The sequence below is a fragment of the Narcine bancroftii genome, chromosome 5, assembly GCF_036971445.1.
Source record: "Narcine bancroftii isolate sNarBan1 chromosome 5, sNarBan1.hap1, whole genome shotgun sequence".
NCBI lineage: Eukaryota > Metazoa > Chordata > Chondrichthyes > Torpediniformes > Narcinidae > Narcine > Narcine bancroftii.
The window spans coordinates 96,109,955-96,135,970 of NC_091473.1; the positions used below are offsets into that span (position 1 = coordinate 96,109,955).

Below are 26,016 nucleotides of genomic sequence, written 5' to 3' on the forward strand. Positions count from 1 at the left end.
TATGCTAGCATTCATCATGATACCAAAGGATGTACAGGCCATACTAGGTTTAACAGCCTGTGAGAAAATGAACCTGGTAAAAAGAGTCCTCATGGTGGAAAACGAAGGAGAGACAGTCTATGACGAACTCATCAAAGACCTATTTCAGGGTCCAGGCTGCCTTCCAGGAAAACACATGATCAGAGTGGAGAAACTTGTGCCACCGATAATACAACCATGCAGAAAAGTTGCATTTACACTTCAAAAGCAACTAAAGAAGAGTTGGACAGGATGAAAAGCCTGAACGTGATTCAGAAGATAGATGAGCCAATGAAATGGGTGAGTTCACTCATCGTGTGAACAAAAAGAGTGGAAAGCTTAGAATTTGCTTGGATCCGAGATATCTAAACAGAGCAATAAAGAGAGAACACTTTAAGCTTCTGATGCACGAAGAAATCATGTCGCAGTTTGCAAATGCAAAGTGTTTCAGCAAGTTAGATGCATCTTCAGGATTTTGGCAGTTGAAATTGGATGAAGCAAGTTCAAGACTGTGAGCGTTCAATAGTCCATTTGGCAGATACAGATTCCTAAGATTACCATTCGGAATTGCCTCAGCTCCTGAAGTGTATCACAAAACTAATCATATGGTCTATGAGCACCTGGACAGAGTTGATACCTCAGTGGATGACATCATAGTATGGGGAACCATGAGAATGAAGAGAGCATGAAGCGAGACTAAGGAAAGTCCTGGAAGCAACAAGGAAACCAAACCTGAAGCTGAATAGAGAGAAATGTCAGCTCAGGGTGACAGAACTAACATTTGTAGGAGATATTATTGGCAGTGAGGGCACCAGACCAGATCCCAGAAAGGTGTCCGCCATTGGGAACATCCCAAGGCCACAATGGAAAAAGGATGTACAGAGGTTTAATGGAATGGTCAACTATATGGGTAAATTCATATCCAACCTCCCAGAAAAGATGGCTCAATTGAGAAGACTAACAGAAAAGAACATTGAATGGGAGTGGGATCATGAGCATGAAAAGTCATGGAGTGAACTAAAGAAACTGCTCAAAGAGGAACCAATTCTGAGGTTTTACAACCCAGCGAGACCCATCAAGATATCATCAGACGCATCACATAATGGGCTCGGCGCAGTTCTTCGGCAAAAATATGATGACTGGCAACACAATGTGTATGCATCATGCCTAATGACAGATGTGGAGACGCGATACGCTCAAATTGAAAAGGAGCTGCTCAGCATCACATACACCTGTGAAAGTGTGTCAGGACAAGCAATCAGTGTAGAGACTGACCATAAGCCCTTGATTGCATTGTTCCAAAAGCCATCAAAAGAATGTCCACTTAGAAAACAAAGTATGATGATTAGGCTGCAATGCTATACACTGAATGTAGCGTATACTCCGGGTAAGCTAATGTGCACAGCAGACACACTGTCTAGAGCTGTTGCCATGAGAAAGCCCACAAACACCAAAATGGATGAAGACATGAACGCTTTCATGGACATGATCACAAGTGCACTGCCCAAATCAGATGCAAAAATGTAGCTCATAAAGTCAGACAAACAAAGATGAAACACTGAGACAATTGAGAAAAAACATCTTGGATGGATGGCCCCACTTGAAGCAGGATTGGTCACCTGACGTTGCAGAGTACTGGAACTGTAAGGCAGAACTATCAGTGGTTGAAGACATCATCTACAAAGGAAGTAAAATCCTATGCCAAAGAGTCTGAGAAAAGAGATGCTAAAAAGGATCCGTGGATGACATCTCGGAATTGAAAAGTGTAAGAAAAGAGCACGAGAGGTGATGTACTGGTCAAGAATCATCAATGATATAACAAATGAAGTGTCAAACTGTACAATATGCTGGAAATATCAAGCAAGTAGTCCTGCAGAACCACTAAAGCCACACCCAGCCCCACACAGACCTTACCAGAAGGTAAGCGCTGACCTATTCAAATGTCAAGGGAAGGACTATCTTATAGACACAGACTATTATTTCATGCATCCAGAGGTGTGTAAATTGAACACCACCACTGCAGATGCTGTAATAACAGTAAGGCTAAAAGACAAAATGAAATTATGGACTCAGAAGTGAACTGTTCTTAGTGAAGTTCTACCAAGATCATACACCATTCAGACAGATGAAGGTGCTGTTCTGCGAAGAAATCATCAAGATCTTCAAATGGGACCAGCCACAGTTGATAGAAGATGGATATTGTTGAACAACCTGAAGACATTGTCTGAGGCAATAACTCAGGTTCAAGGACAATCGATCAGGAGATCATCAAGACACATGAATCCTCCCAAGAGACTCATTGAGCAAATTTAAAGACTCCTGTTATAAAATGAAGTAGTGCTATCTTATTCGCTCTTCAAGTTTTAGTGTATGAAAATATGAACACACAAAACAAGTTTAAAAAATGTTAACAATGTTGATAATAATAAAAATGTAAGTTCTTGGTGTTAAAGTTAAAATTGCAGAGTTATACAAAGAAAACATATTAGTTAAAGGAAAGCTACTTTTGTTTTAAGAAAGGGAGATGTAATGATAGTGATCATGTTTGCATGGCCACTAGCAAGGCCTTGATTATAGTTACTGTTTGATTAGTCTTGGCTGCCAGCAGGGGACTGAGCAGGAGACAGCATGCAAGATTTATAATGGAGGCTTGCAGCCTCATACCATGCCTCATGTGCTGCTCTTCACAACAACTTTAAATAACCTTTTCCTTCATCCATGTGTTGTCTAATAACTTACACATACGAATAGAAGATGATACAATTGCTTCTTCAGTTGCAGTGTCCATACTGGATGAGTAACCCTGGCCATTGATCAGCAGATTCATCTGCCCAGCGTTTTTATTGTTATGACCATAAATTCCATTTTAGCAGACCAATTGAATTATGATTTATTAGCAGGAACAAGTAAAAGTAAAGCAGGCACAAGCAGAGTGGCCATTGTGTGATTGGGCCAATGTAGGAGTGGGAGTTCTGGGCTTTGGTTTAAGGGGCTTCAGCGAGCAGAGGCTGAGGATGTACTACAAATAAGGTCAGATGAGATATTTTTATAATAACTGGAAAGTAAGTAGTGGAGATGGCAGCCAGGACAGTTGCTCCAATTGCAGCATGTGGGAAATATGGGACAGCACACCTGCAAGAAGCGCATTGGTTCTTACAGACCGTGTTAGGAAACTGGAGCTAGAGCTGGATGAAGAGGGGGAGGGAGAGGGGGGTGATAGACAGAAGCTATAAGGAGACAGTCACACCTAAGAGTCAAGAGGAAGGAAACTGTGTGACTGTCAGGAGAGGGTAGGCGAATAGACAGTCACTGCAGAGCATCCCGCTGGCCATTCTGCTCAACAATGTACACTGTTTTGAACAATATACCAGGCACAAGTTGTAATGGTCAAGTCACTGGCACAGAGTATGTCCCTTCAGCTCAGATAGGAAGTGGGGAGAAGAGGAGAGCTGCAGTGATGGGGGAATTAAATCATTAGGGAAACAGACTGGAGGTTTGTGTGAATAAAATTGGGGTCCCAGATGGTATGTTATCTCCCAGGTGCCAGGGTCAGGGATGTCTCAGATTGAATCCACAGCATTCTCAAGCGGGAGGCTGAGGACCCAAATGTTGGGGTCCACAATGGTACAAATGACATACAGTAGATATGAAAAAGGATGAGGTCCTGAAGGTGGAATATAGGGAGTTAGGAAAGAAGCTCAAAATCCCCAAGAGTGATAATCTCTGGATTGCTGCCTCTGCTATGTGCTGGTGAAGGCAGAAATAAGAAGTTATGGCAGATGAATGTGTGGCTGAAGTGTTGGTGCAGGAGCTGGGGTTCAGATTCATGAATCATTGGGATGTCTTATGGGGAAAAGGAATCACCTGTACAAAAAAGGACACTTTGCATGAGAACAGGAGGAGGACAAATATCCTAGTGGGAGGTTTGGTAGCACTGTTGTGAAAGGTTTAAACAAGTTGGGCAAGTGGATGGAGGCTAGATTGAGAGATGGTGAACAGGGCAGAAGATGCACAAGTAGATGCTCTGTGTATCGAGATTGTGAGGAAGGGTGGGCAGTCAATAGGGGAAAATTACAAGCATAAGATTAAGAATTTAACTTGGTGCACTTTGGAAACAAAATGGAAAAGGGTGATGAATACAGCACTGAATGTCTTGTATTTAAATGCCCGCAGTATAAGAAATAAGGTTTATGATTAGTAGTGCAACTGGAAGTTGGCATATATAATATTGTGGCCATCACTGAGTCATATTTGAAAGATCACAGCTGGGAACAAAATATCCATGGTTACACAGTGTATTAAAAGGTCAGGAAGATAGGCAGAGAGAGTGGGATGGTTCTGCTGGTTAAAAATGGAATGAAATTTTTTGAGAGAGGAGACATTGGATCAGAAGATATAGAATTACTGTGGGTAGAATTAAGAAATGGGAATTGTGTACAAGCCCCCAAGTAGTAGGAAGTGATGTGCTAACTACAAAGGCTACAAAGGGAGGGAGGGGAGTGAGAGAGAGAGAGAGAGAGAGGGAGGGAGGGAGGGAGGGAGGGAGGGAGGGAGGGAGGGAGGGAGGGAGGGAGGGAGGGAGAGAGAGAGAGAGAGAGAGAGAGAGAGAGAGAGAGGGGAGGGCATGCAAAAAGGGCAATGTTACAATAGCTCTGGGGGATTTCAATTTATTGGTTGTTTGGCAAACCAGGTTGATGCTGGATACCAAGATAAGGAATTTATAGAATGCCTTCAGAGTGGCTTCTTCGAGCAGCTTGTTGCTGAGCTGACCAGGGAAATGGCAATTCTGGAATGGGTATTGTTAAATGAATCATGAATTGATAAGGGAGCTGAAAGTAAGGAACCTTTGGGAGGCAGTGATCATAAAATGATTGTGGTGGTGCACCACTGGCCTACTGCAGGGGACAACCTCTGTATCTGCAGAAGAGCATAGGGACAAGACAACACCTGGCCGGCTGTTAATCAGCCAACCTGAATGGACTAAGCCCCACCTATTTGGGTGTCAATCATCCTCCGGGATATAAGCCTGCGCTGGCCCTTCGAGGTCACACTCTCAGAGCTCACAGCAAACAGCAGCACATTCTCGCAGCTGGCTCTGTGGAGTTTTACATTGAATAAAGCCTGTTGCACAGTCTTTTGGTTTTGTGTGTTTGCTTCCGACCGACAGCTCACCAAAATGATAGAATTTTCTCTGCAGTTTGAGAGAGGAATTGGCAAAAGTTGTGTGGAAAGGCATACTAGTGTGGACAACAGCAGAATGGGAAAATGACACAAGTGTGGATGACAAAATAAGTCAAACCAAAGTAAAAGCATAGTAAGGGCATACGAGGAAGCCAAAAATAATGGGAAGCTTTTAAAAGTGAATAGAGGAAACTAAGAAGGCTATTAGGAAGAAAAATATGAACTTTGAAAGGAAGCAACCAAATAATATCAAAAGGGATAATATAAGCTTTTTTAAATATTAGGAGTAAAAAAAGAGGCAAGAGTAGATATAGGACTGATAGAAAATGACACTGGAGAAATTGTCATGGGAGACAAGTAGATGATGGAGAACTACATGAATATTTTGCATCAGTCCTCATACATTAGCAGTATCCCAGAAGGATGTGAGGGAAGAGAGGTGAGTGCAGACACGATCACCAGAGAGTGTGTTTGGAAAAGTTGAAAGATCTAAGAGTAGATGCCTCCCATACCTGGAAGTTCGTGACAAGATAAGCCAAAGGGAAAATCTTGCCTGACAAACCTGCTGCAATCTTTCGAGGAAACCATAAGGAGGCTGGACAAAGGAGATGCAATTGATGTTGTACATTTGGATTTTCAAAAGGACTTCGAAAAGGTGCTGCACATGAGGCTGATTAACAAGATGAGAGCCCATGGAATTACACAAAATATACCAGCAGGGTTAGAGCTTTGGCTGATCAGCAGCGAACAGAGAGTGGGAATAAAGTTATCCTATTCTGGCTGGCTACCAGGATCCAATGGGTCAGCTTTGGGGCCTTTTCTTTTTACAGTGTATGTTAATGATTTAGATTTCAGAATAAATGGCTTTGTGGCTATGTTTACAGATGATACTAAGATTGGTGGAGGGACAGGTAGTGATGAGGAAATGGAGGGGCTGCAATAAAGCTTAAATAGGTTAGGAAAATGGGAAAAGAAGTGGAAATGTTGGAAAGTATATAGTCATGCATTTTAGTAGAAGGAATAAAAGGGGAGCCTATTATCCTGATGGGGAGAAAATTCAAATTTGGAGGTGCAAAGGGATGGGAGCCCTCATCCAGGATAGCCTACAGGTAACCGTATATACGTGTAATTGTTGAACCCATGTAATAGTCAACCTCCCCAATTTTTGGCACAAAAATTGCGCGTTTTCTGTGACTCATGTAAAAGTCGCACTCCCTATTTTTGGCCCTGACTGCTAGCCCATCCGAACTCCTGACACCCCAACCATGGATCCTCACTCTGGCTGTCCACCCACTGGAGCTCTTGACACCCTGACCACAGATCCTCAGCCTGGCCATCTGCCAAATTTGAGCTCCTATTGTCCCAACTACAAAACCTGCGCCTTGGACACCCACCCCCTCCAAAACTCCCTACATCCCAACCATGGTTCCTCATCCTGGCTGCACGCCAACCAGAGCTCCCGAATGTGGATTTACCACCTGGTCCCAGCGGGTGGTAAATCCGAGCTCCCATTGCCTTGAATGATGCAGCTACTTACTGCAGTCAAAAGGATGACCCATGTAAAAGTTGACTGCCCCCCCCAAATTTAACCCCAAAAATTAGTCCAATAAACTTGACTATTACATGAGTATATACGGTAATCTCTAGGTTGAGATGGTGGTGATGAAGGCAAATGCAATGTTGGCATTCATATCTAGAGGAATAAGATATAAGAGTAGGGATGTGATGTTCAGGGTTTATAAGGCACTGGTGAGGCCACACCAGTATGGAGAACAGTTTTGGACTCCTTATTTAAGAACAGATGTGCTGGCATTGGAGAAATTTCAGAGAAGATTCACAGAAATGTTACCTGGAATAAAGGGATTAGCATATGAGAAACATTTGACAGTTCTTGGATAGTATGCTTTGGAGTTCAGAAGGATGATGGAGCATTTCAAATGTTGAATGGCCTGGACAGAACAAATGTGGCAAAGATTTTTTTTTCCACAGTAGGGGAATCTAGGACAAGAGGGCACATTTCAGGATTGAAGGGTCACCATTTAAGACATATGTGGAGGAGAGGTTGAGGCCAAATTGTTGGTGCATTTAAGGCAGATATTAACATCTAAATCATCCTGGCATAAAGGGTGATGTGGAAAAGGCAGAGGAGTGGTGCTCAGTGGGAGAATGGTTCAGGTCATGATAGAATGGTGGAGCAGACTCAATGGGCCAAATGGCCTACTTCTGCTCCTATATCTTATGGTCTATGATTTAAGAACACTGAGAACCTTGTATTTTTAACTCAAGAGTGCTGAGCAAGGAAATTCATACAAGGCCACATCTTTTGGATTAAAGAGGAATTCAAATATGACAAAATTATAATGGGCACCGTTCTTCAGTTAAATTAAATAAACAAAAAAATTGAGAAAGAAACAATCTTGTGAGGGAACAAAAAAAATCTATATACTGGCTTTTTTTTTGTATAGTATCTGACTTGGAAGAGCAAAAGAAGTTGTGTAAAATGAGTAGGTTTATTTTTCAGCCCTATAATCATGTCTTCCCATCCAACAGTAGGGTCAAATATGCAGTCAACTGAATTTATTTAAAAAAAACCTTTCAGTTTTGCAATGCAATAAGTAAACATGTATCCATAAAAGAGAGAATAAAAAGATAGCAATCTCACATGATACAAATTCAGCAAACGAATAAGTTGATTGATAAGGTTCTTACATGGAAAATAATTGGTGAATCTATTGCATCCAGAATAAAAAATTATCTAGGGATATTTTTTAACACTGTAATCTACTCTGTTTTGATGAAGTTATACATCATCCATATGCTTCTATATGTCAGCTGAATCACAAGGTGTATTATATTTTTGAAAGTACAGACACAACTGCTATTCCTTATGTAACAATAAATATGATTATAAATGTGACCCTTCTTTCAAATGTACCAGATGGCACTTTTTTGACTGTACCTTTCTTCCATCTGCAGTATATCAGCATCACTAAACCAGATGGTTATTTCAATTCGGCGGCTAATTTTAGCTCTGGGTATCTATCGTATATTTTGGTGGATAAGACAACACTTGAAGCACCCAAAAAACACCCCAAAAAACAGGTTGTCTTATAGGCCGGATACAAAAACAATGACCTTAAAATTCTACTCAAAATACCACTTGATTGGTTCCATAACGCACCTAAACCCCACCCTACAACAAATTTTTAAGCTACCGGTGTAGCGGCTGCTACACACAGAAAACACCACTGAACTCAATGGGGTTTCCAGTAGATCTGTTTATTTGAATTTCGCACATTGGTGACGTTATCATGTGGCCCGGGGTGAGAGCTGTGGCCCAAGCCATGAGGCAATGAGCAAATCCTGATGCCGCCATCTTCTGCAGCTGTCCCACCAGTGCGGCAGTACAAACGGGGCTGGTTTGCTCACAGAGATGTGCACCACCACACAACACCCCCCCCCCCCCCCCACAGCACCAGCTTACAAGTCCCGCCTCTTGGGCGGCCAGCCCCTCCGTCTAGGTTTTTCCATCTGCATGGGCTGGTTTAATGCCGGCTTTAGCTGGTCAACTATGAAAAGTTATTCCCTGCCCCCAATATCCAGAGTAAAGGCTTTTCCTGATCACTGGAGGACTTTGTACGGGTTCTCATATGGGTGCTGCAGGGGGGCCAGGTGTGGGCCACACTGGACAAGCACGGACTCTGCTGAGTCCAGCTCTTTGTGGATGTTCATCGGGTGCTTGCCGTGGTGGGTAGGTGGTGGGGGTGTTAACGAGGTGAGCTTGCTGTCGGGGTCTCACTTCCAGGCTCAGTGTCTGCTCCGAGAAACTCCCCTGATAGCGACAGCGGTGCACCATAGACGAGTTCCGTGGACGAAACTTGGAGGTCTTCTTTTGGAGCCGTTCAAATGCCAAGCAGGACCCATGGCAGCTTGTGACCAGTTGGGTCCTTTCAGCCGCGCCATGAGAGCCAGCTTGAGGTGCCAGAGGAAACGTTCTACGAGTCCATTCGCTTGGGGATGATAGGCCATGGTGTGATGGAGCTTGATCCCCAAGCAGTTCGCCGGATGTCCCCAAAGGGTGGAGGTGAATTGGGTGCCCCTGTCACTGGTCATATGGGCTAGTCACCGAAACATGTGACCCAGCTTGCAAGCAGGGCTCAGGCGCAGGACTCAACAGAAGTGTCCCTGAGGGGGATGGCTTTTGGCCAGATCATCGTACAGTCAACCACGGTCAGGAGGTAGTAAGCATCCCTGGACACCAGTAGGGAGCCCACTACGTTGACATGGATATGGTCAAACCTCCTGGCTGGCAGATCGAAGTACCATATCGGGGTTCTAACATGGCCCTTAACTTTGGATGCTTGGGAATGTGTGCAGTTCCTCACCATCTGGCCCACTTGTTTCTTTAACTCATGCTAGATGAAACTTTTCGCCACCATGCTCACTGTTGTCTTGACTGAAGAGTGAGCCAGGTTGTAGATCGCCTGGAATGCTTCCTGCCTCAACTGTGAGGGGACTATCGGTCACGGCGAGCCTGTCGAGACATCCCACAGGACTGTGTCATGACTGCCTGACAGCTTCAGGTCCTCTAGGCGCAGCTGGTGATGGCAGTTCAGAAGGCCTGCATCTCTTCAATGTCCCTCTGGGCCTGAGCTAATTGGGTGTAATTCAGGCCAGGGGACAAGTTGCGGATGGTCGGTCTGGAAAGTGCGTCGGCAACGACATTGTCCTTATTTGTCTGGTGTCAGTTGTTGGTGGTGAACTCCAAGATGTAGGAAAGATGTCGTTGCTGGTGAGCCGACCAGGGGTCTTTAGTCATGACGAGGGCCTGAGCGAGCAGCTTCTGGTCTGTGAAGGCGGTGAATGGTCTGCCCTCCAGGAAGAAGTGCAAGTGCCTGATCGCAAGGTACAAGGCCAGGAGTTCTTGGTCGAATGCACTGTACTTCAACTCGGGTGGTCAGAAGTGCCGGCTGAAGAACACCACTGCCCATTGACCTCTTGCTCCAGGATGCCCCCAATGGCCGTTTGTGGATGCATCCACAGAGAGTGCTGTGTGGGTGTCAGGTTAGGGGTTGGCCAGTAGGGTGTTCACTCATGGCTTTGGTTTGGGTAAAGGCTGTCTCGGTCTCTTTTGACTGACCAAGTGTCTTTTGTTTAGAGGAGATCAGGGTGAACAGTGGACGCATTATGCATGCGGCCCCCAGGATGGAATGGTGGTATAAGTTGACCATCCCGTGAACTCTTGCAGGCCTTTGAGGGTGTCCGGCCTGGGGAACTGTTATATGGCCCTGATTTTGTCTTGCGACAGTGCTGCCCCATCTGTAGTGATGATATGGCCCAAAAACTGTAGCGACTCCTTCCTGAACTGACATTTGGCCACATTGACGGTGAGGCTGAATTCAGCCAGGCAGGCAAACAGTGTGCGGAGGTGGGTCTTGTGCTCATTGTGATCTCGACTGGCAATGAGGATGTCATCGAGATAGATGAACACGAATCCAAGTCTCTGCCCACTGCATCCATGAGCCGCTGGAAGGTTTGGGCTGCATTCTTCAGGCCAAAAGGCATCTGAAGGAATTTGAAAAGGCCGAACGGGGTGATAATGGCGGTCTTGCTAATGCTATTGGGGTGTACGGGGATCTGGTGATAGCCCCTGACTAAGTTGACCTTGGGGAAAACCTTGGCGCTGTGCAAGTTGGCCGTGAAGTCCTGGATGTGGGGGATGGGGTATCGATCAGGCGCTATCCCTGGGCATGTCCCTGGGCATGCAGGCAGTTGCTATCTCCGGCCTGTGCCCATTGGACGGCTCAAGACAGAGGGTCTGGAAAGTACGGGCGTACACGAGCCCCTTGTCCTTCAAGTCTACCAGCTGGCTGTGCGCACGAAGGAAGTTGGCTCCTAACAGTGCAGTGCACCGTGGCCAGTAGGAATTCCAACAGTATTTATCCTGCCCGAGGTGTACCTGAACAGTCCATGCACTGAAGGACTTTATATCGGTGCCATTCACTGCCCGCAGGGTCAGGCCTCATGCTTTTGAGCGTGTCTCAAGGGCAGTCGGGAGCAGCATGCTCAACTCTGCTCTGTGTCCACCAGGAAATGCCGTATATTGGTCTTGTCCATCATGTGTAAGAGGCTGTTCATGTGGCCAGATGTTGCAGCGATCAGTGGTGGCTGGCCTGGTTGTTTCCCTGGTATGAGCAGGGTTGGCGGCATATGCAGGCTTGTTCTCCCCAGCCTTGGTGACAGAAGAACCAGGACAACTGATACTCCTCTGTCTTCTGTCTGGGAGCGGGCTGTGGTCGGGTGGGCGTAGGGCAGGTGATCTGATTCATGGTGGCCTCATTCTCTCGCTTCATCCACCACAACACGTCGGCGTGGGCTGCGACCTTCCTGGGGTCTGAGAAGACATCGTCTGCTAGCAGGAGTTGGATGTCCTCCAGTGTTTATTCCAGGAAGTCTTGCTCAAACATCAGGTAGGGTTTGTGACCTTCTGCCAGTGCGAGCATCTCATCCATCAAGGCGGATGTGGCTCTATCCCCCAGGCCATCAAGATGCATCAGCCTGGCTGCGCACTGCCGACAGGAGAGTCCAAAGATGCTGAGGAGGAGGGTGAATCCTCAGGAGGATCATGGATCAGGTCGCCCACTCTGGCCGCTGTTTCTTCATCAAGGTCACTCACCACATGGTAGAACATGGTGGAGTCCAAGGTGATCTGCCGGAGTCGAAACTGCGCCTCCGCCTGCCCGAACCACATGCAGGTCCGATGGGTCCAAAAGTGGGGGGGGGGGGGGAATGTTTCACAGAGACAACACTGATTGCCGATGGATCCATGTTTTGAGACCAGATATCGTCGGCACTCTGCGGGGTCACCAATGTAGCGGCCGCCACACACATAAAACACACCATTGAACTCGGTGGAGTTTCCAGTAGAACTGTTTATTTGAATCTCGTGTGCACCCCTTTAAGGCCAACGGGAATTCCGACCCGTGCAGGGGTGACATCATCACATGGCCCAGGGCGTGAGCTGTGGCCCAAGCCACGAGGCAATGAGTAAGCCCTGACGGTGCCATCTTCTGCAGCTGCCCCGCCAGCACGACGGTACAAATGGAGCCAGTTCACTCACAGAGATGTGCACCGCCACACCAGTATTTTTTAAAAAAATGCTGTAGTGTACATAATTTTTATTTTGCATTAAAATCCATTACCAATGTGGTGTTAAACCAATAAAAGTACTGTAAATTTAAAAAAAAAAATCACACACATTTAAAATCCTTGACAATCACTAGTTTCATTGTCTGAGGCAAAGAACTCGGCAAGCACATTCGGAGTCTCAGTGTTTACACTGTCATTATATGGGTCCCATTCTGAATCTGTTGAGTCGGCTTCGTCATCAGTGTCCCACAATACATCATCCTCTGTACCATCCATTACACTAGAGATACCACACTTTTTGAAAGATTTTATAACAGTCTCTACTTTCACTTTATCCCATGCTTTGATCACAAAATTACACAGCACATCAAGTGATGCAGCATCATTTAACCAGATAACAATTACAGTATGGAAACAGATCATATCGGCCCTTCTAGTCCCCACTGATTTACGTGAAACTCCAACTAATTCCACCTACCTACTCCCTACCCATAACCCTCCAACCCTCTCACATCTTTGTACTCATCTAACCTCTTCTTAAATGACAGAATTGACCCTGCTGCAACTAACCCCACCTTTTGTAAAGTATTTTTCAGCATTCATCATCTTTCTAAATACTTGCTTCATTTTGCTGGTGGGTCCATGATAACAATTTGATAACAAATTTTAAACTGGTTTAGAAAGAAGCTAGCGACAGACTGAACGACAAATCACTTTGTAACAGTGCTTCACCCACCTACTGCCCACACCCACCAACTCAGTCAACACGACACTAGCTCAGTCAACACATGTATGGTCAAATTATACCATTGATAGGAGATAAAACCATGAAATTCATCTGAAATCAGGGTCCCATCTTATCTGAAGGTCACCTTATCTACCGAAATATACAGAATTTGAATTTGGTTGGTGTGCTGGCTTGCACTCTGCTCATTCAGTGGGGTGGAAAACTAACCTTCGATTGTCTCATGTTTGGGGATCTACTACAGAGGTCAATAACATCCCACGAAGACCACCTGTAAATTGAATGAACAACACCTGATTTTCTGTCTGGGCACTTCTCAGCCGGATGCTAACCTACTTTCCTTTCTCCCTCACTTTCCTTCCCCCGTCTTCTTTCCATTAGCTCTTCACCCCCTTACCTCTCATTTCACCTATCCATCCCTCCTCTTCCTGTTTGCTGCTGTGCCTCCCTCCCGCCCTTACCTTTTTGTTTGGACACCCAGTGACATTTTTCCATTCCTTAATGAGGGGCTCAAGCCAAAAACATCAGTTATGTATCTTTACCTCTGCTAGAGGTCGGCAGCATCGAGTCCACGCTGCTGAAGATCCAGCTGCGCTGGGTGGGTCACGTCTCCAGAATGGAGGACCATCGCCTTCCCAAGATCGTGTTATATGGCGAGCTCTCCACTGGCCACCGTGACAGAGGTGCACCAAAGAAAATGTACAAGGACTGCCTAAAGAAATCTCTTGGTGCCTGCCACATTGACCACCGCCAGTGGGCTGATATCGCCTCAAACCGTGCATCTTGGTGCCTCACAGTTCGGCGGGCAGCAACCTCCTTTGAAGAAGACTGCAGAGCCCACCTCACTGACAAAAGGCAAAGGAGGAAAAACCCAACACCCAACCCCAACCAACCAATTTTCCCCTGCAACCGCTGCAACCGTGTCTGCCTGTCCCGCATCGGACTTGTCAGCCACAAACGAGCCTGCAGCTGACGTGGACATTTACCCCCTCCATAAATCTTCGTTCGCGAAGCCAAGCCAAAGAAGATATTAAGTACACAATTTGATCTGCTGAGTTTCTCCAGCATTGTTTTTTTTTTACTATTGGTATTAACTGCAGTACAAATAACCTTTTCTTTACTTTTGGAAACTTGATGCTTCATTTCCTACATTGACACCTTCTAGATCCCTCTGTGCCAGTGTCCCAGTTTCTTACTGCCCTGCTACAGTCCCTTATGTCTCCCCCCACCCTTTCCCCAGCCCAACCATCTTTGGCGAATGCCTACAAATACCCTCTCTTCTTATTGCTTTTACTAAATGGCTGATAAGTGGCAAGGGATAGGTGCAACACCCATATGCCAGCGAATGATCATCTCAAAATCTTCAATAAAAAAGTGCCCGATCATCTGTCACTTAATGGAGTCATTGATGTAGAGTCACCTATCATCAATATTCCAAGATCAATATTTAATCAGAAAATTTAAGTGGACGGGGCAGTAAATTTCTATAGCATAAGATCAGGTCCAAAGCTGAGTATCCTGCAATGAATCAGTCATCCCTAATTTTCAAAGCATATATATAACTCCTTCATGGGTGCCAAATATACCTTGTCATTGAGAGTGGTGATGTCATCAAACGCCTGGGCCAGATGATCTTGTCCGGATGGATGCTGCTCAGCAGGAAGCTCACTACAACCTTGGAACAAAATCTTCACTGCACTTACTCGCTTACTGCATGAACAGTGACTGTAGTGCATGTCCAATCTTACAAAACACCACAATTCAATTCCATGATATTTACTACCCAAACAAAAGGCACGGTTTCATGGAAGTTCATATCCAAGGCACACACTATGCTGACTGGGAAATACTTTATATCACAGTTCTATCTTCGCTGCTGCATTAAAATCCTGGAATTCCATCCCTAAATGTACCTGGGAGTAACCTTCGCCAACCCCACCTTCCTTCGCACAACATGTGACTCACCTTGCAGGTATCTTTTAGCTTTGATGTCCACTGCCTTTAGTTTCACCAGGACGGACTGATGCCACATTGGCTCAAATGCTATCAAGGGTATTCACTCTTAGTGTGCCTCTAGAAGTCACCAAATGCCTAGAATTCATCTGTTGGTCTAAGATTGAACTTCCAGTCATTACCTTTTCAATTCCCCTCAACACTCCCGTACAGACATGTCTGTCCCCAGCCTCATCCATTGCAAGGGGGAGGCCAAATGTAAACTCAAGGAGCAACACATCTGTCCCTACGCTGACCTTCTGATGGAAGGAAGGCCATTGATGAAGCAGTTTAAGATAATCGAGCTCAAGAAAGTCCTGCAGTGAGATGGTGTGCAATTGGATCCATCATCCTTGTCTTACTAACTTAGTCTTACTTACCTAGTACAATAACTAACTCTATCTGCTAGCATCTTTTTGTCCTTGCTTGTATATTATTAGTAACTTGATAGCACGTTTTATTTCAATCTTTTTATTAACATTTCATAGTGTACACAGCATAAGGAGAATAGAAATAACGCAATTAAAATAGTATGTCCAAGTCTACATAGAATAAGTATCATATATAAATTCCGAAGGGTGAAAAAGTGACACATTAGAAATAATTCTCTGAACAAAGAAAACAGAGATAAATAAATAATAATATTTAAATTTAAAAAAATCTACTAAAATAATAAAATTTTTAAAAACTGAGCGGCCTGTTGAGGATCCACACCTACGGATTACAAAATTGGCAAGAATTATATTACGTTGAACGTTTTAATGTCTTAAGTGCTTTTTTTCTTTTCTTCTTTTCCTTTGGTTATCTAAGTGTTAAGTATTTGAGGTCAAGGGAATGGGGTGGGGGGGAGGGAGAAAGGGGAAGCTCTTGGACTCGACAGAGAATTTGCATAGACAGGATTAAAATAATTTGTAATTGACACAGATTTGAAAAAAAACTTGAGTTCAATTTTGAAAACTATAAATAAAATATTTTTAAAAAGACATATTACATTTAGAAAGGAAGAGTATAATGTAGGAGAATCAGTCTTTCCATTTAAGTAAAATGGCTCTTCTAGCTAATTGTGCAGAAAAAGTTATACTCAGGTAAACAACCTACATCTGTAATTCCAAAAAGAGCAATTATACAAATATCTTTCCAAAATTTTTCTAACACAGGACATGACTAAAACATATGAGTCAATGAAGCCACATCAGAATTGCATCTATCACAAGTAGAGCTCGTAGTAGGAAAGATGCGAGCTAATTTATCTTTATACATATATATAAGCTCTATGAACTATTTTAAACTGTATTAAAGAATGAAGTGCACAAAGTGAAGAAGTCCTGTAATTCTTCCCCATGTTTCAGGAGATAAATTTAGTTGAAGTTCCGATTTCCATGTTTGTTGAATCTTATCCATGGAGACTGATCTCAAATTTAATGCAAGATTATAAATAGTACCAATTAAACCAAAAGATCAAACTGGATTCATGAAACAGCGATACTTGCACTTTAATGTTTGAAGGCTAATGAATATCATTTATTCTGCTTCATCTAAGATTTCAGAATGTGTAGTATCATTAGATGCAGAAAAAGCTTTTGATAGAGTTGAATAGAGATACTTGTTTGAAATTTTGGAAAGGTTCAGTTTTGGTTGTGGATTTAATACCTGGATTAACTTACTTTAAACCAACTGCAGTAATTATTACTAATAATCAAAAATCTTCCCCACTCAAATTGTTTTGAGGTACTAGACAAGGTTGTCCCCTCAGCCCTTTAGGTTTTAATCTGGTGTTAGAACCCCTTGCAATTACACTCCGTAATTCAAATGAGATTCAAGGTATTAATAGAGGAGATGAAGTACCTAAAGTCTTTCTATAGGCAGATGACATTTTAGTCTATATTTCAGATTCTGCTCATTCTATTCCTGCAATGCTCTATTTACTGTTCGATTCTGTGTGTTTTTCTGGATATAAACTAAATTTTCATAAAAGTGAATTATTCCCAATAAACTCACATGATCCTATTTTAGATAATATGTCATTTAAGATTGTTAAAGAGTATTTTACTTATTTATGTTTTAAAAATCACTGGGAAATTTAAAGATTTGTTTAAATTTTAAAAATTCTCTGTTATTAGATTTTGTTAAACAATCTTTCACTAGATGGTCCCCATTGACTGTCTTTGGTTAGTTGTATTAATGCTGTTAAGATGAAACTATTACCTAAATTTTTATACTTATTTCAAGCTGTCCAAATCCAAATTTTTATTCCAAATTCTTATTCTGATTCTAAGATTTCATCTTATATTTATGGGGGGGGGGGGGGCAGACTGAATAAGCATCCCTTACAGAAACCCAAGAAGGATGGTGGTATGGCCTTCCCAAATTTGAGATGTTACTATGGGGAAGTTAATATTCATTCTATTTTTTGGGGGATTTATTACTTTGATAAATTTCTTTGTCCATTCTGGGTGGATTTGGAATTGAAGTCTGTCCAGAATTATTCCTTAGCTTCTTTTTTTAGGACCAGCATGACCTTTTAGACTATCCAAGATCAGTAAGTATATTTCCAATCCATTTATTAAATATTAATTATGTATTTGTTTCAATTTCAAAGGTTTTTTGACTACATTTTTTTGTCTTGGCTAATATATTTCTTAATTATTATTTTTTTTTAAACACACCATCTACTCTTGATGGAACCTTCCTTATTTGGAAGATTAAAGGAATTATCTCTTTTGTAGATTTATTTGCTGATGGTGGTTTAGTGTCTTTTGAACAAGTTTCTACCAAATATAATTTACCATACACATTTTTTAAGGATATCTACAGTTTAGAAATTTCCTGAACATGGTAATATATAAATATCTAACATTACAACAACCAGCTGTTCCAGTTAAACCCCTTTCAGAAGGGTTTAATTGATAGCACCTTCTAATACTTTGTTAATTATTGAGAGTAGACTGACTGGGTGGCAATTAGCTGCATTTGTCCTGTTTCTCTTTGGTGTACAGAACAAAATCGGTCCATTTTCCATGTGTTTGGACAAATGCCATGTTAGCTAGAGATGCCTTTGCTACAGGAATATTTAACATTAATAATCAATTAAAAGTCAAGACCATCATTTGAAAGTTAAAAAGCTTTTATGTGCAAGACACACTGTTTATTTTTCCTATGGCATAAATTCAGTCTGACTAACATTTTTTTCATATCGAATTCCATTAACAGAATATGTGACTTTGGAGCTGAGTTAAGGTCAATGGCCTTACAATTATATTATTAAATATAGCTCAATGGCTTTATTGAAGCAGTTATTTTATCACAAAGAACACACAGAATTTTTTCTACAGTAAATAACAAATTGATAATCTTGCAAAAAAAATTCTCCAGAAGAACCCTTATAATAAATGTGGAAGGGTTAATTTAATGGACGCAGCTCAATAAAAGCAAATACATACCAAATACTGAAATAGAATATTCATCAACCAAGGGAAACAACAGACATGGCAGTATTCCTTCACTATGCAATAATTCGTTGTTCTGCTTGAAATAAGACAAACTAATCATTGCTCTGGATGTGTCCTGTTGTGAATGGATGTTTGCTGACAGAATGGCATATGATTTAGCCTTCTGCCCAAACTCAGCCCCTGCCCTCTTCTCCACCTCTGTTAATCAATGTATAATGATTTGATGTTCTTTGATCCTAGACTGGGTCTTAAATGGTGATTAAACCTTAAACCTCTGAGGAACTACTGAGGCTTTCCACTATGAATGCCCTGACATCCCTGCATAGTAGGGCATTTAACAACTCTTCCTTTTTAATAAAAAGATGAAGGAGATTGATCCGTGCTGTAAATTGTTATGTTATGTTTATTAATTAAAATTTTTTAAAGTAGGCAAAAAAAACATTTCATCCTAATCTCCAGACCAGCCATGCTATTCTGACCCAACACCAGGTTTGGTTAGAGTCCTGTCAGGGAGCTGAGTGGCAAAATGTACTGGCACCTTCCTGCGAACGGCTGAACATCACCACATCTCTTCAAAACCGCTGGCTACACCAGCTCCTTGTGGCCCCCAAAGTTATCAAGCATTTTCTTCATGCAATTTGAAAGAAATTAATGGTTACAGATGATAGTATAACAATCGAATAATTTTATGAACTCCATGGCTAAGACTGGCTTTTAACTCAAGGTTGATTGAATTACTTGAATTTGCATTTCCCAGCTGACATGATGGAATTTGAACTTATGCCTCTAGATCAGTTTTCAAACTGCCCCCCTAAACACATTCCACCTTGAGCAATCCCTATGCCATAGGTGCTCTGTGATTAGTAAATGATTTTTAAACTAGTTCATCAACTGGTTTAGAAGATGAAATTTGGTGATTTTTCTCCTTGACCTTACAAATGAATCAAGTAAACCTACTGCTACACTGCTGTCTACATAATGCAATATTAATCAGCTACATACCACATCCATACATCCAACATATCCTTTTGTCTGGTGCCAAAATGCTCTCCAAATTATTTCATCAGCCTGAAGTTTTCAAAGTTCAAATCTATTTAAAAATTTTCATTCATATGGCTTTAATCTGCTTGGAAAAAAATAGACTCCTTTCAAAATCAGATCAATAAGCTTGTCGTTTCATCCATGAGTTATGAACTGATATACTGATTTTGCCATTCCTGGTCCAATGGCAGTTCTGGAGCCAGTAAGTGTGAAAACTATTTGCACTAAGCCAGCTTTAGTTGGGACAACTAGTAAAAATAATAGGTAGACAATACATTGCATAACATTTACTGTAATTTCATTTTTTAATTTTCAAACACTTATCTGACTATAAATGCAAAAGGAAAATATTTTTAGTAGGTAGAGTTAAGCACTAACAACCCTTTTAATTATGTTTGGGACTAAAGGGTTTTTGTTAGCACTAACACAGGAATAGCAAAGGAAAATTCACCAATGGCAAATTCAAAACGAGTCTTTATTAAACCATTAATAACATAACATTTCTTACTTAATTCTAAACTTAACCCCTGTGTGTGTGTGTGAGAGAGAGAGAGAGAGAGAGAGAGAGAGAGAGATTCAAAGTCTGCTTCTTTCTGCTGCTGTATCTCAGAAGCTTTTAAAACACTTTGTCCAGTATTTTCATTCACTAGCAAGATTTTTAAACTTTAAATCAGTTTGTTCAACAATCTCGCTGGCAACAGTATCCCTTTCAGCTTCAACCTTAATTTGATACTTTATTGCAGAGACAACCTTATCTCCTGATACAGAAGATTCAAATTCCTTCCTAACTTTACCAGCAATTCCTTTTCCACTTCCCTGTATCTCACCTCTTTTAATACCAGCATCTGGTACTATTTCTTGTTCTCTCTTTCTCTTCAAGAAAAAAAAAACAATCAGCTACCACATGTCCAGGTTTCTGACAATAATTACAAATGAACCAAAAGGTTTACCCCATTTATTTTCTACCTTACTTTCTACTTCATGTTACCATGTATTTTAGGAAAATTGTGATAATTGTCTGCAAATATAGCAGAATTTTGTTCCTTTTGAAAAATTTCACTTGTCTTTAATTTAAGATCTGCATTTAACACCAGCTGTAACTTTAACTGAATTTTTTTTTTCAAAATCTCAGTCTCTCTCAAATTCCTTTTTATTTCCCCTGGATTCCTCAGCTCTAGGTTTCTCTAACTTTACCTCAAGCTGCCTCTGCCTTTCAGCTTCCTCTTATCTAAGTTTTTCCATCTCTCTCTCTGTTTCTCTCTCTCTCCCCCTCCAACTTCCGTTTATCTCTCTCTTCATACAACCTCCATTTCTCTCTCTATAGCTCAAGCTCCATCGGCTGTAACTGCCGTTCAAGAGATCTACTCTCAAAAAATTGTTTTAACTCTCTCTTCAAAAACACCCTCTTTGGCGCTCGGGCGGAAGTGTCCAAATGGTGGCCTGAATGTTAGGTACTGTGGCTCTGTGAGGCTGGTGCCATGGCGGAAAAGTTCGGCAGCCTGGAGGAGCATCTGGAAAAATTTATCGAGAATATTCGGCAGCTCGGCATCATCGTCAGCGACTTCCAGCCCAGCAGCCAGGCGGGCCTGAATCAGAAACTACAGGGACTGGTGAAAGGGAATCATGAAAAGGGGGAAAGTAAACTCAATGATTTAGGGATAACAAAATGTTGACAAATGCCACCAACAGCTGCATGATATTAATGTACCACTGGAAGTATTTGAGTACATTGATCAAGGTCGAAATCCTCAACTTTATACCAAAGAATGCCTGGAGAGAGCTTTGGCTAAAAATGAGCAAGTTAAAGGGAAAATTGATACCTTGAAGAAATTCAAGGGTCTTCTGATTCACAAACTGAGCAAGGTTTTTCCTGAAGAAATGTCCAAGTACCGAGCTATCCGATGTGAAGATCATCTACCCACGTAGCTAGATCCAAAATGTTTTATTTTGTGGAACTATACTGTTTCCTTTATCCTGGGAACCAACCTAATTGTGGCTAGCTTTTTGTAGCCTGAGAGATTATTCTTGACTGCTTTAAAGGAATACATCGTTTGTTTCCAAAATATGAAATACACCAGAATATCACTGAGAAAGAAGCAAATGCCTTTTTACATTCTGGATGCATTTGTCCTTGTATTGAATGGAGTTAGTTGATATATGTGATATAAGGATAACAAATGTATGGGTAGATGAATTTAGTTAAAACTGATTTTGAGATACTTTTGTACCAGTACACATGATGAATTCATTTTCTATATTGCTGATCTATGCAGCAAGTTTTGTAACAAAAAAGTTATTTGCTACCAGAAAAAAACCCCTCTTTTACATAGTTAGTCAGCCATAATTTTCGGAGTCATTAATTTTCATCAACACTTTTATCTCTGTAAGTTGCAGCTTCTTTAGCAATAAAGCAACAACTCATCCTTTTTCACCTTTTCCATACTGAAAACGTTTGGTGATTCTAAAAACTTTTAAATATCCAATTTGACAATTTCACTTAGCCCACACTTAAGTTTTGATTCAAAAACACACTCATCTGTACTTTTTTTTTTACAGAATCTGACCAATTCTTAGTTTTGGGGTTTAAAGTCAAAAGTTGCGTTTATTTGTCATTTATACCATAAACCTTGCAGTGTACCGTGAAATCGAAATAGCATTTCTCCGGACCATGGAGCTGGTTATTTACGTGGATAAATTACCTCAGAAACATTTTTATAAATAATATATCCCATTCTGAAAAGTCAATCTTTAAAATATCAACATCATTTTAGTCTTGCTTGAACGTCTTAAGTTCTTAGTTCAAAATAATTATAAAGCACTTTTAAACATGTATCTTCAGGCCTCTTTTACTCATAATGTGGTTTTCCACACAGAGAATCTGTGCTATTTTCTTCCACAATGAATTCACAAACCCAGACAAGGGTTAAACAAAGTGACAAAACACAAAAATAGACCCAGTAGAAATCTGTCCGCTTTTCCAAAGAGACAGTGAAGTAGTCTTCATTAATTCAGTAGCCATTGATTCTGTGTTCCCCTTCTTCCAGGAGTAACACACAACAAACAGTACCAAATCTGATTACCGTAACTCAAACCTGTCTTTCACAAGGTTTCAACCCCTGCATGTCACAGGCTGAACTGTTTCAAAACTGAACCAAAATGTCTGAATTTGGTAATATATTTCTCCAAGTCTTGTGACCATTACATCATGGATGAGGTGAGTCCAAATTCTTGGAAACCACATGACCAAATTTCTACCAAAATTCTGTTCCTTTTTCAAAACTATTTCATATCCATAACAACCTCTGTTCTCATCTCTGTTCAAGAGACTTAAGTGGTTTTGATTAAAAACAGATGGTTTCCTCAGCAGTTCTTGAATAATTAAGACCCACTTGAAATGCATTAGCTCTGTCTGTCCAAGGTGCTGTGACCCAAGAATGGACACTCTTCTCAGAAAACAATAGTTCCCTATAAATGTGCTGTGACCTGTGTGTGACCCTGTACCAACCCACAGCTAACCTACTAAGAATACAGATACAATATTTGAACTCTATAATTTAGTTTACTATGGTATTTTTATAAATGAAATATAGTTTAACATTAAAGATTCACATTTATTAATCTGTTGCAGATTAATCTGTTTCATCTGTCTTAACAGATGTAGCTATATTGATAAGAGACTAAATCTGTGAAATGGGAATTATTCTATCATTTCTATAGTACATATATGAAAAACTGTTAAGATCATCAAGCAAAATATAGATCTTTATCATGCAAGTAAATGTTTCACAATTTGTGGCAAACGTGATATCGTCACTGAAATGACACTTAAGCATTCCTCAAATAAATTATAACTTCCGGCAGCAAATCTCATATGTTTTCCAAATTTGTTTTTTTTCTTCACTATTTACTCATTGGGGTTTACCAGGGCTCCTCTTTGTTAAATGGGGAAACCCAAGTGATAGATCCAAGGGCAACAATTAAACTGCAGCCGTCAAGCCTGAACAGGATGCAAAGAAGTTACACAAAACAGCAGTGACTGCATCAGAAAACATGGGTTAACACAGACAACCTCCAGAGCTAAAGCATCCTACACTTTGAAGTACTGGAAGAGGGTCGGTGATTGGCATAATTTGATTTTGATATCTAGGAGTCATAACAAGGGGTGAAAGATGATTGGCTGCTCAAATGAATAACAATCAAAGCCAAGAAGAAACAATACAGTAAAAAGGCAGATCAGTATATTTAAAAATATACTGTACATAATACAAATCAGCCTATCTGAAAACGTGCAACAATGTCAATATTGACCAAATAGCACAACATCTCACAAATGTGAGAGATTATATTTGTTTGCATTGTATATAGATATGTTTTTGGGAGATAAATTGGGACAGGTTTTTTTTTAAGTGTAGGCCACATACAAACACTTCAAAATAGATCTCATTTAAAATATTGGAGCAGACAGGGCGGCTCCTGCAGGCCTTTGCAAAAAATTTGGGGAGTGCCCAAGAGAGTTCAATAATGGATTGTTGTTTTGAAAAGCAACAGATGAAAGAGATCAGAGGAGTAGTTCGGAGAGTGCTGCTTGCTGTTCTAAGAGGGTCATGTGGTTTTGCAAGCAGAGGGAATCAAACAGGCTGTTTCTCAGAGAGAGAGCTGGGACTGGAACAGAACAAGCTAGAAAGCTTGTAGAAAAACCCCATTTGGAAGATGGGTTGTGAGTGCTTAATTCAGCCTGGTCAAAGCCCTTGTGGTTCATGCAAGAGGAGAGGACTGGCTGTCTAATGTTTCACTTGAAAGAAGAGAAATAAAAGGAACTCTGTGGTGACCTGAAAGAAAGAGGTTATCATCTGGAAAACCCTGATGGGGCATGTTTCTTCGGCAAGACACTGACGTGGCTGATTAAAAGGGATCAGTCTGTGTCCAGGAACAACAAATCTCTCTCTCTGAAAACCAACAAGAACCTTCCTGAGCAGTAACCATTTACCTTTCAAGCACCAAAGCCTGGTGAACTTCATAGATGTTAAATTCTGTTCACAGTATAGGAATTGCCTGCAACCAGTAAACTTGGAGGAATGAGAAATGAGATTGGACTGTGAATCAAAGAACTTTTCTGAACTTACACACACACATTACACACACGTACACTTAGAATTAGAAGGAGGTTAAGTTAGGTTAGTTATATTAATAGTGATAAGTTAAAGTGTGATTCTGTTTTCATGTTTAAAGATAATTAAAAGCAACTTTTGTTTAAGTAACCGTTTGTCTTGGTGAATATCTATTGCTGCTGGGTTTTGGGGTCCTCTGGGCTCATAACACAGAATTATTTTATGCTGAATCTTTAGTTTTCTATTTAATCTAATTCCCCCATCATTTCCTCCAAAACTGGGTAAATCAATTACAATACTCACTATATATTTTGGCATACAAGCCGACCGACAGATAGGTTGACCCCATTTTTTTTAAAGTACAAAATAATTAATACTCATTCAAAGCAGTCCACAGTACTTGTGTGAGGAATTTATGTAGGAAGACCCTATACAACTCCACAGGACCAATTTAGCACATTTCACTTCAAGGCACAATACCAATGACACTTGTATGGAATGCTGCATTTCCAAATATATATGCAATGCAATTGATTCTCTAAAGATTACAGTGACAATAACAATTCTTCATATTTAAAATTTTCCTTTTATGATCACCATATGACCCTTTCCAAATTTATTTTCAGATGTGCATTATATAAATCCTTGCTAAATTTGCAATTAATGAAAGGTCACTAATTTCTGAATTGCATCAGAGGAAATTAATTGTTACACTAGTTATATCATCATATGTACAAACAGGTAATATTGTCTTTAACTTGTACAGTGTCATATTGCTAGATATGGGCATTTTATGAAGAGAATATTCTTTAAATAATTATGAATCAGTTACTTTGTATTAATGTATTAGATGCAAAGCATTTCACCATTCTTTTTCTATGTTTATATCACTGCCTTGTCATCCATGTACCATATTCCTATTTCACATTTGCTGGTTTCACAGAAGACAGGGGTTCTCTGCTACATCCCTGGGTGCCAACTGAACTTGCTGTCACATAGGAAATGATTTGGAAGACTATTTAATAACACAGAAATGGGAAAAGGAAAAATATCTTCACTGGTTGAATCAGGACTAGATTGCCAGGCTCATTGCCCAGTATACTTGAGCTAAATATAAAGTTCCTACCTCGTGTACGTATAATTCAGTATATTCAGCACAAACTGGTGATCAGAACCCTTGGACTCTCGCAATCATTTATTCATTGTCATACTTTCTCATTTGTTTACCTTTCTAGTGATTTATTTCAATGTTTCTGTTAAGATTTAAATGGGCATAAAATCACACAGAACAGAATAGTTTTCTTTAGTTTTCTATTTAGTCTAATTCCCCTAT

General features: G+C 41.0%; 1 protein-coding gene across 1 annotated transcript; it reads left to right on the forward strand.

Moving 5' to 3' along the window:
* The first annotated feature begins 21,053 nt into the window (after window positions 1-21,053).
* Window positions 21,054-21,501, forward strand: LOC138765318 (mediator of RNA polymerase II transcription subunit 10-like). Its single transcript, XM_069942363.1, has 2 exons — window positions 21,054-21,185; window positions 21,265-21,501. The coding sequence occupies exons 1-2, from the start codon at window positions 21,054-21,056 to the stop codon at window positions 21,499-21,501; spliced, it is 369 nt and encodes a 122-aa protein (XP_069798464.1).
* The last annotated feature ends 4,515 nt before the right edge of the window (window positions 21,502-26,016 follow it).

Coding starts and splice junctions, on each gene's coding strand:
- LOC138765318 (XM_069942363.1), top strand. CDS start 21,054: ATGGCGGAAAAGTTCGGCAGCCTGGAGGAGCATCTGGAAAAATTTATC. Junction 21,186..21,264: donor ATCAGAAACTACAGGGACTG/GTGAAAGGGAAT, acceptor TGCCACCAACAG/CTGCATGATATTAATGTACC.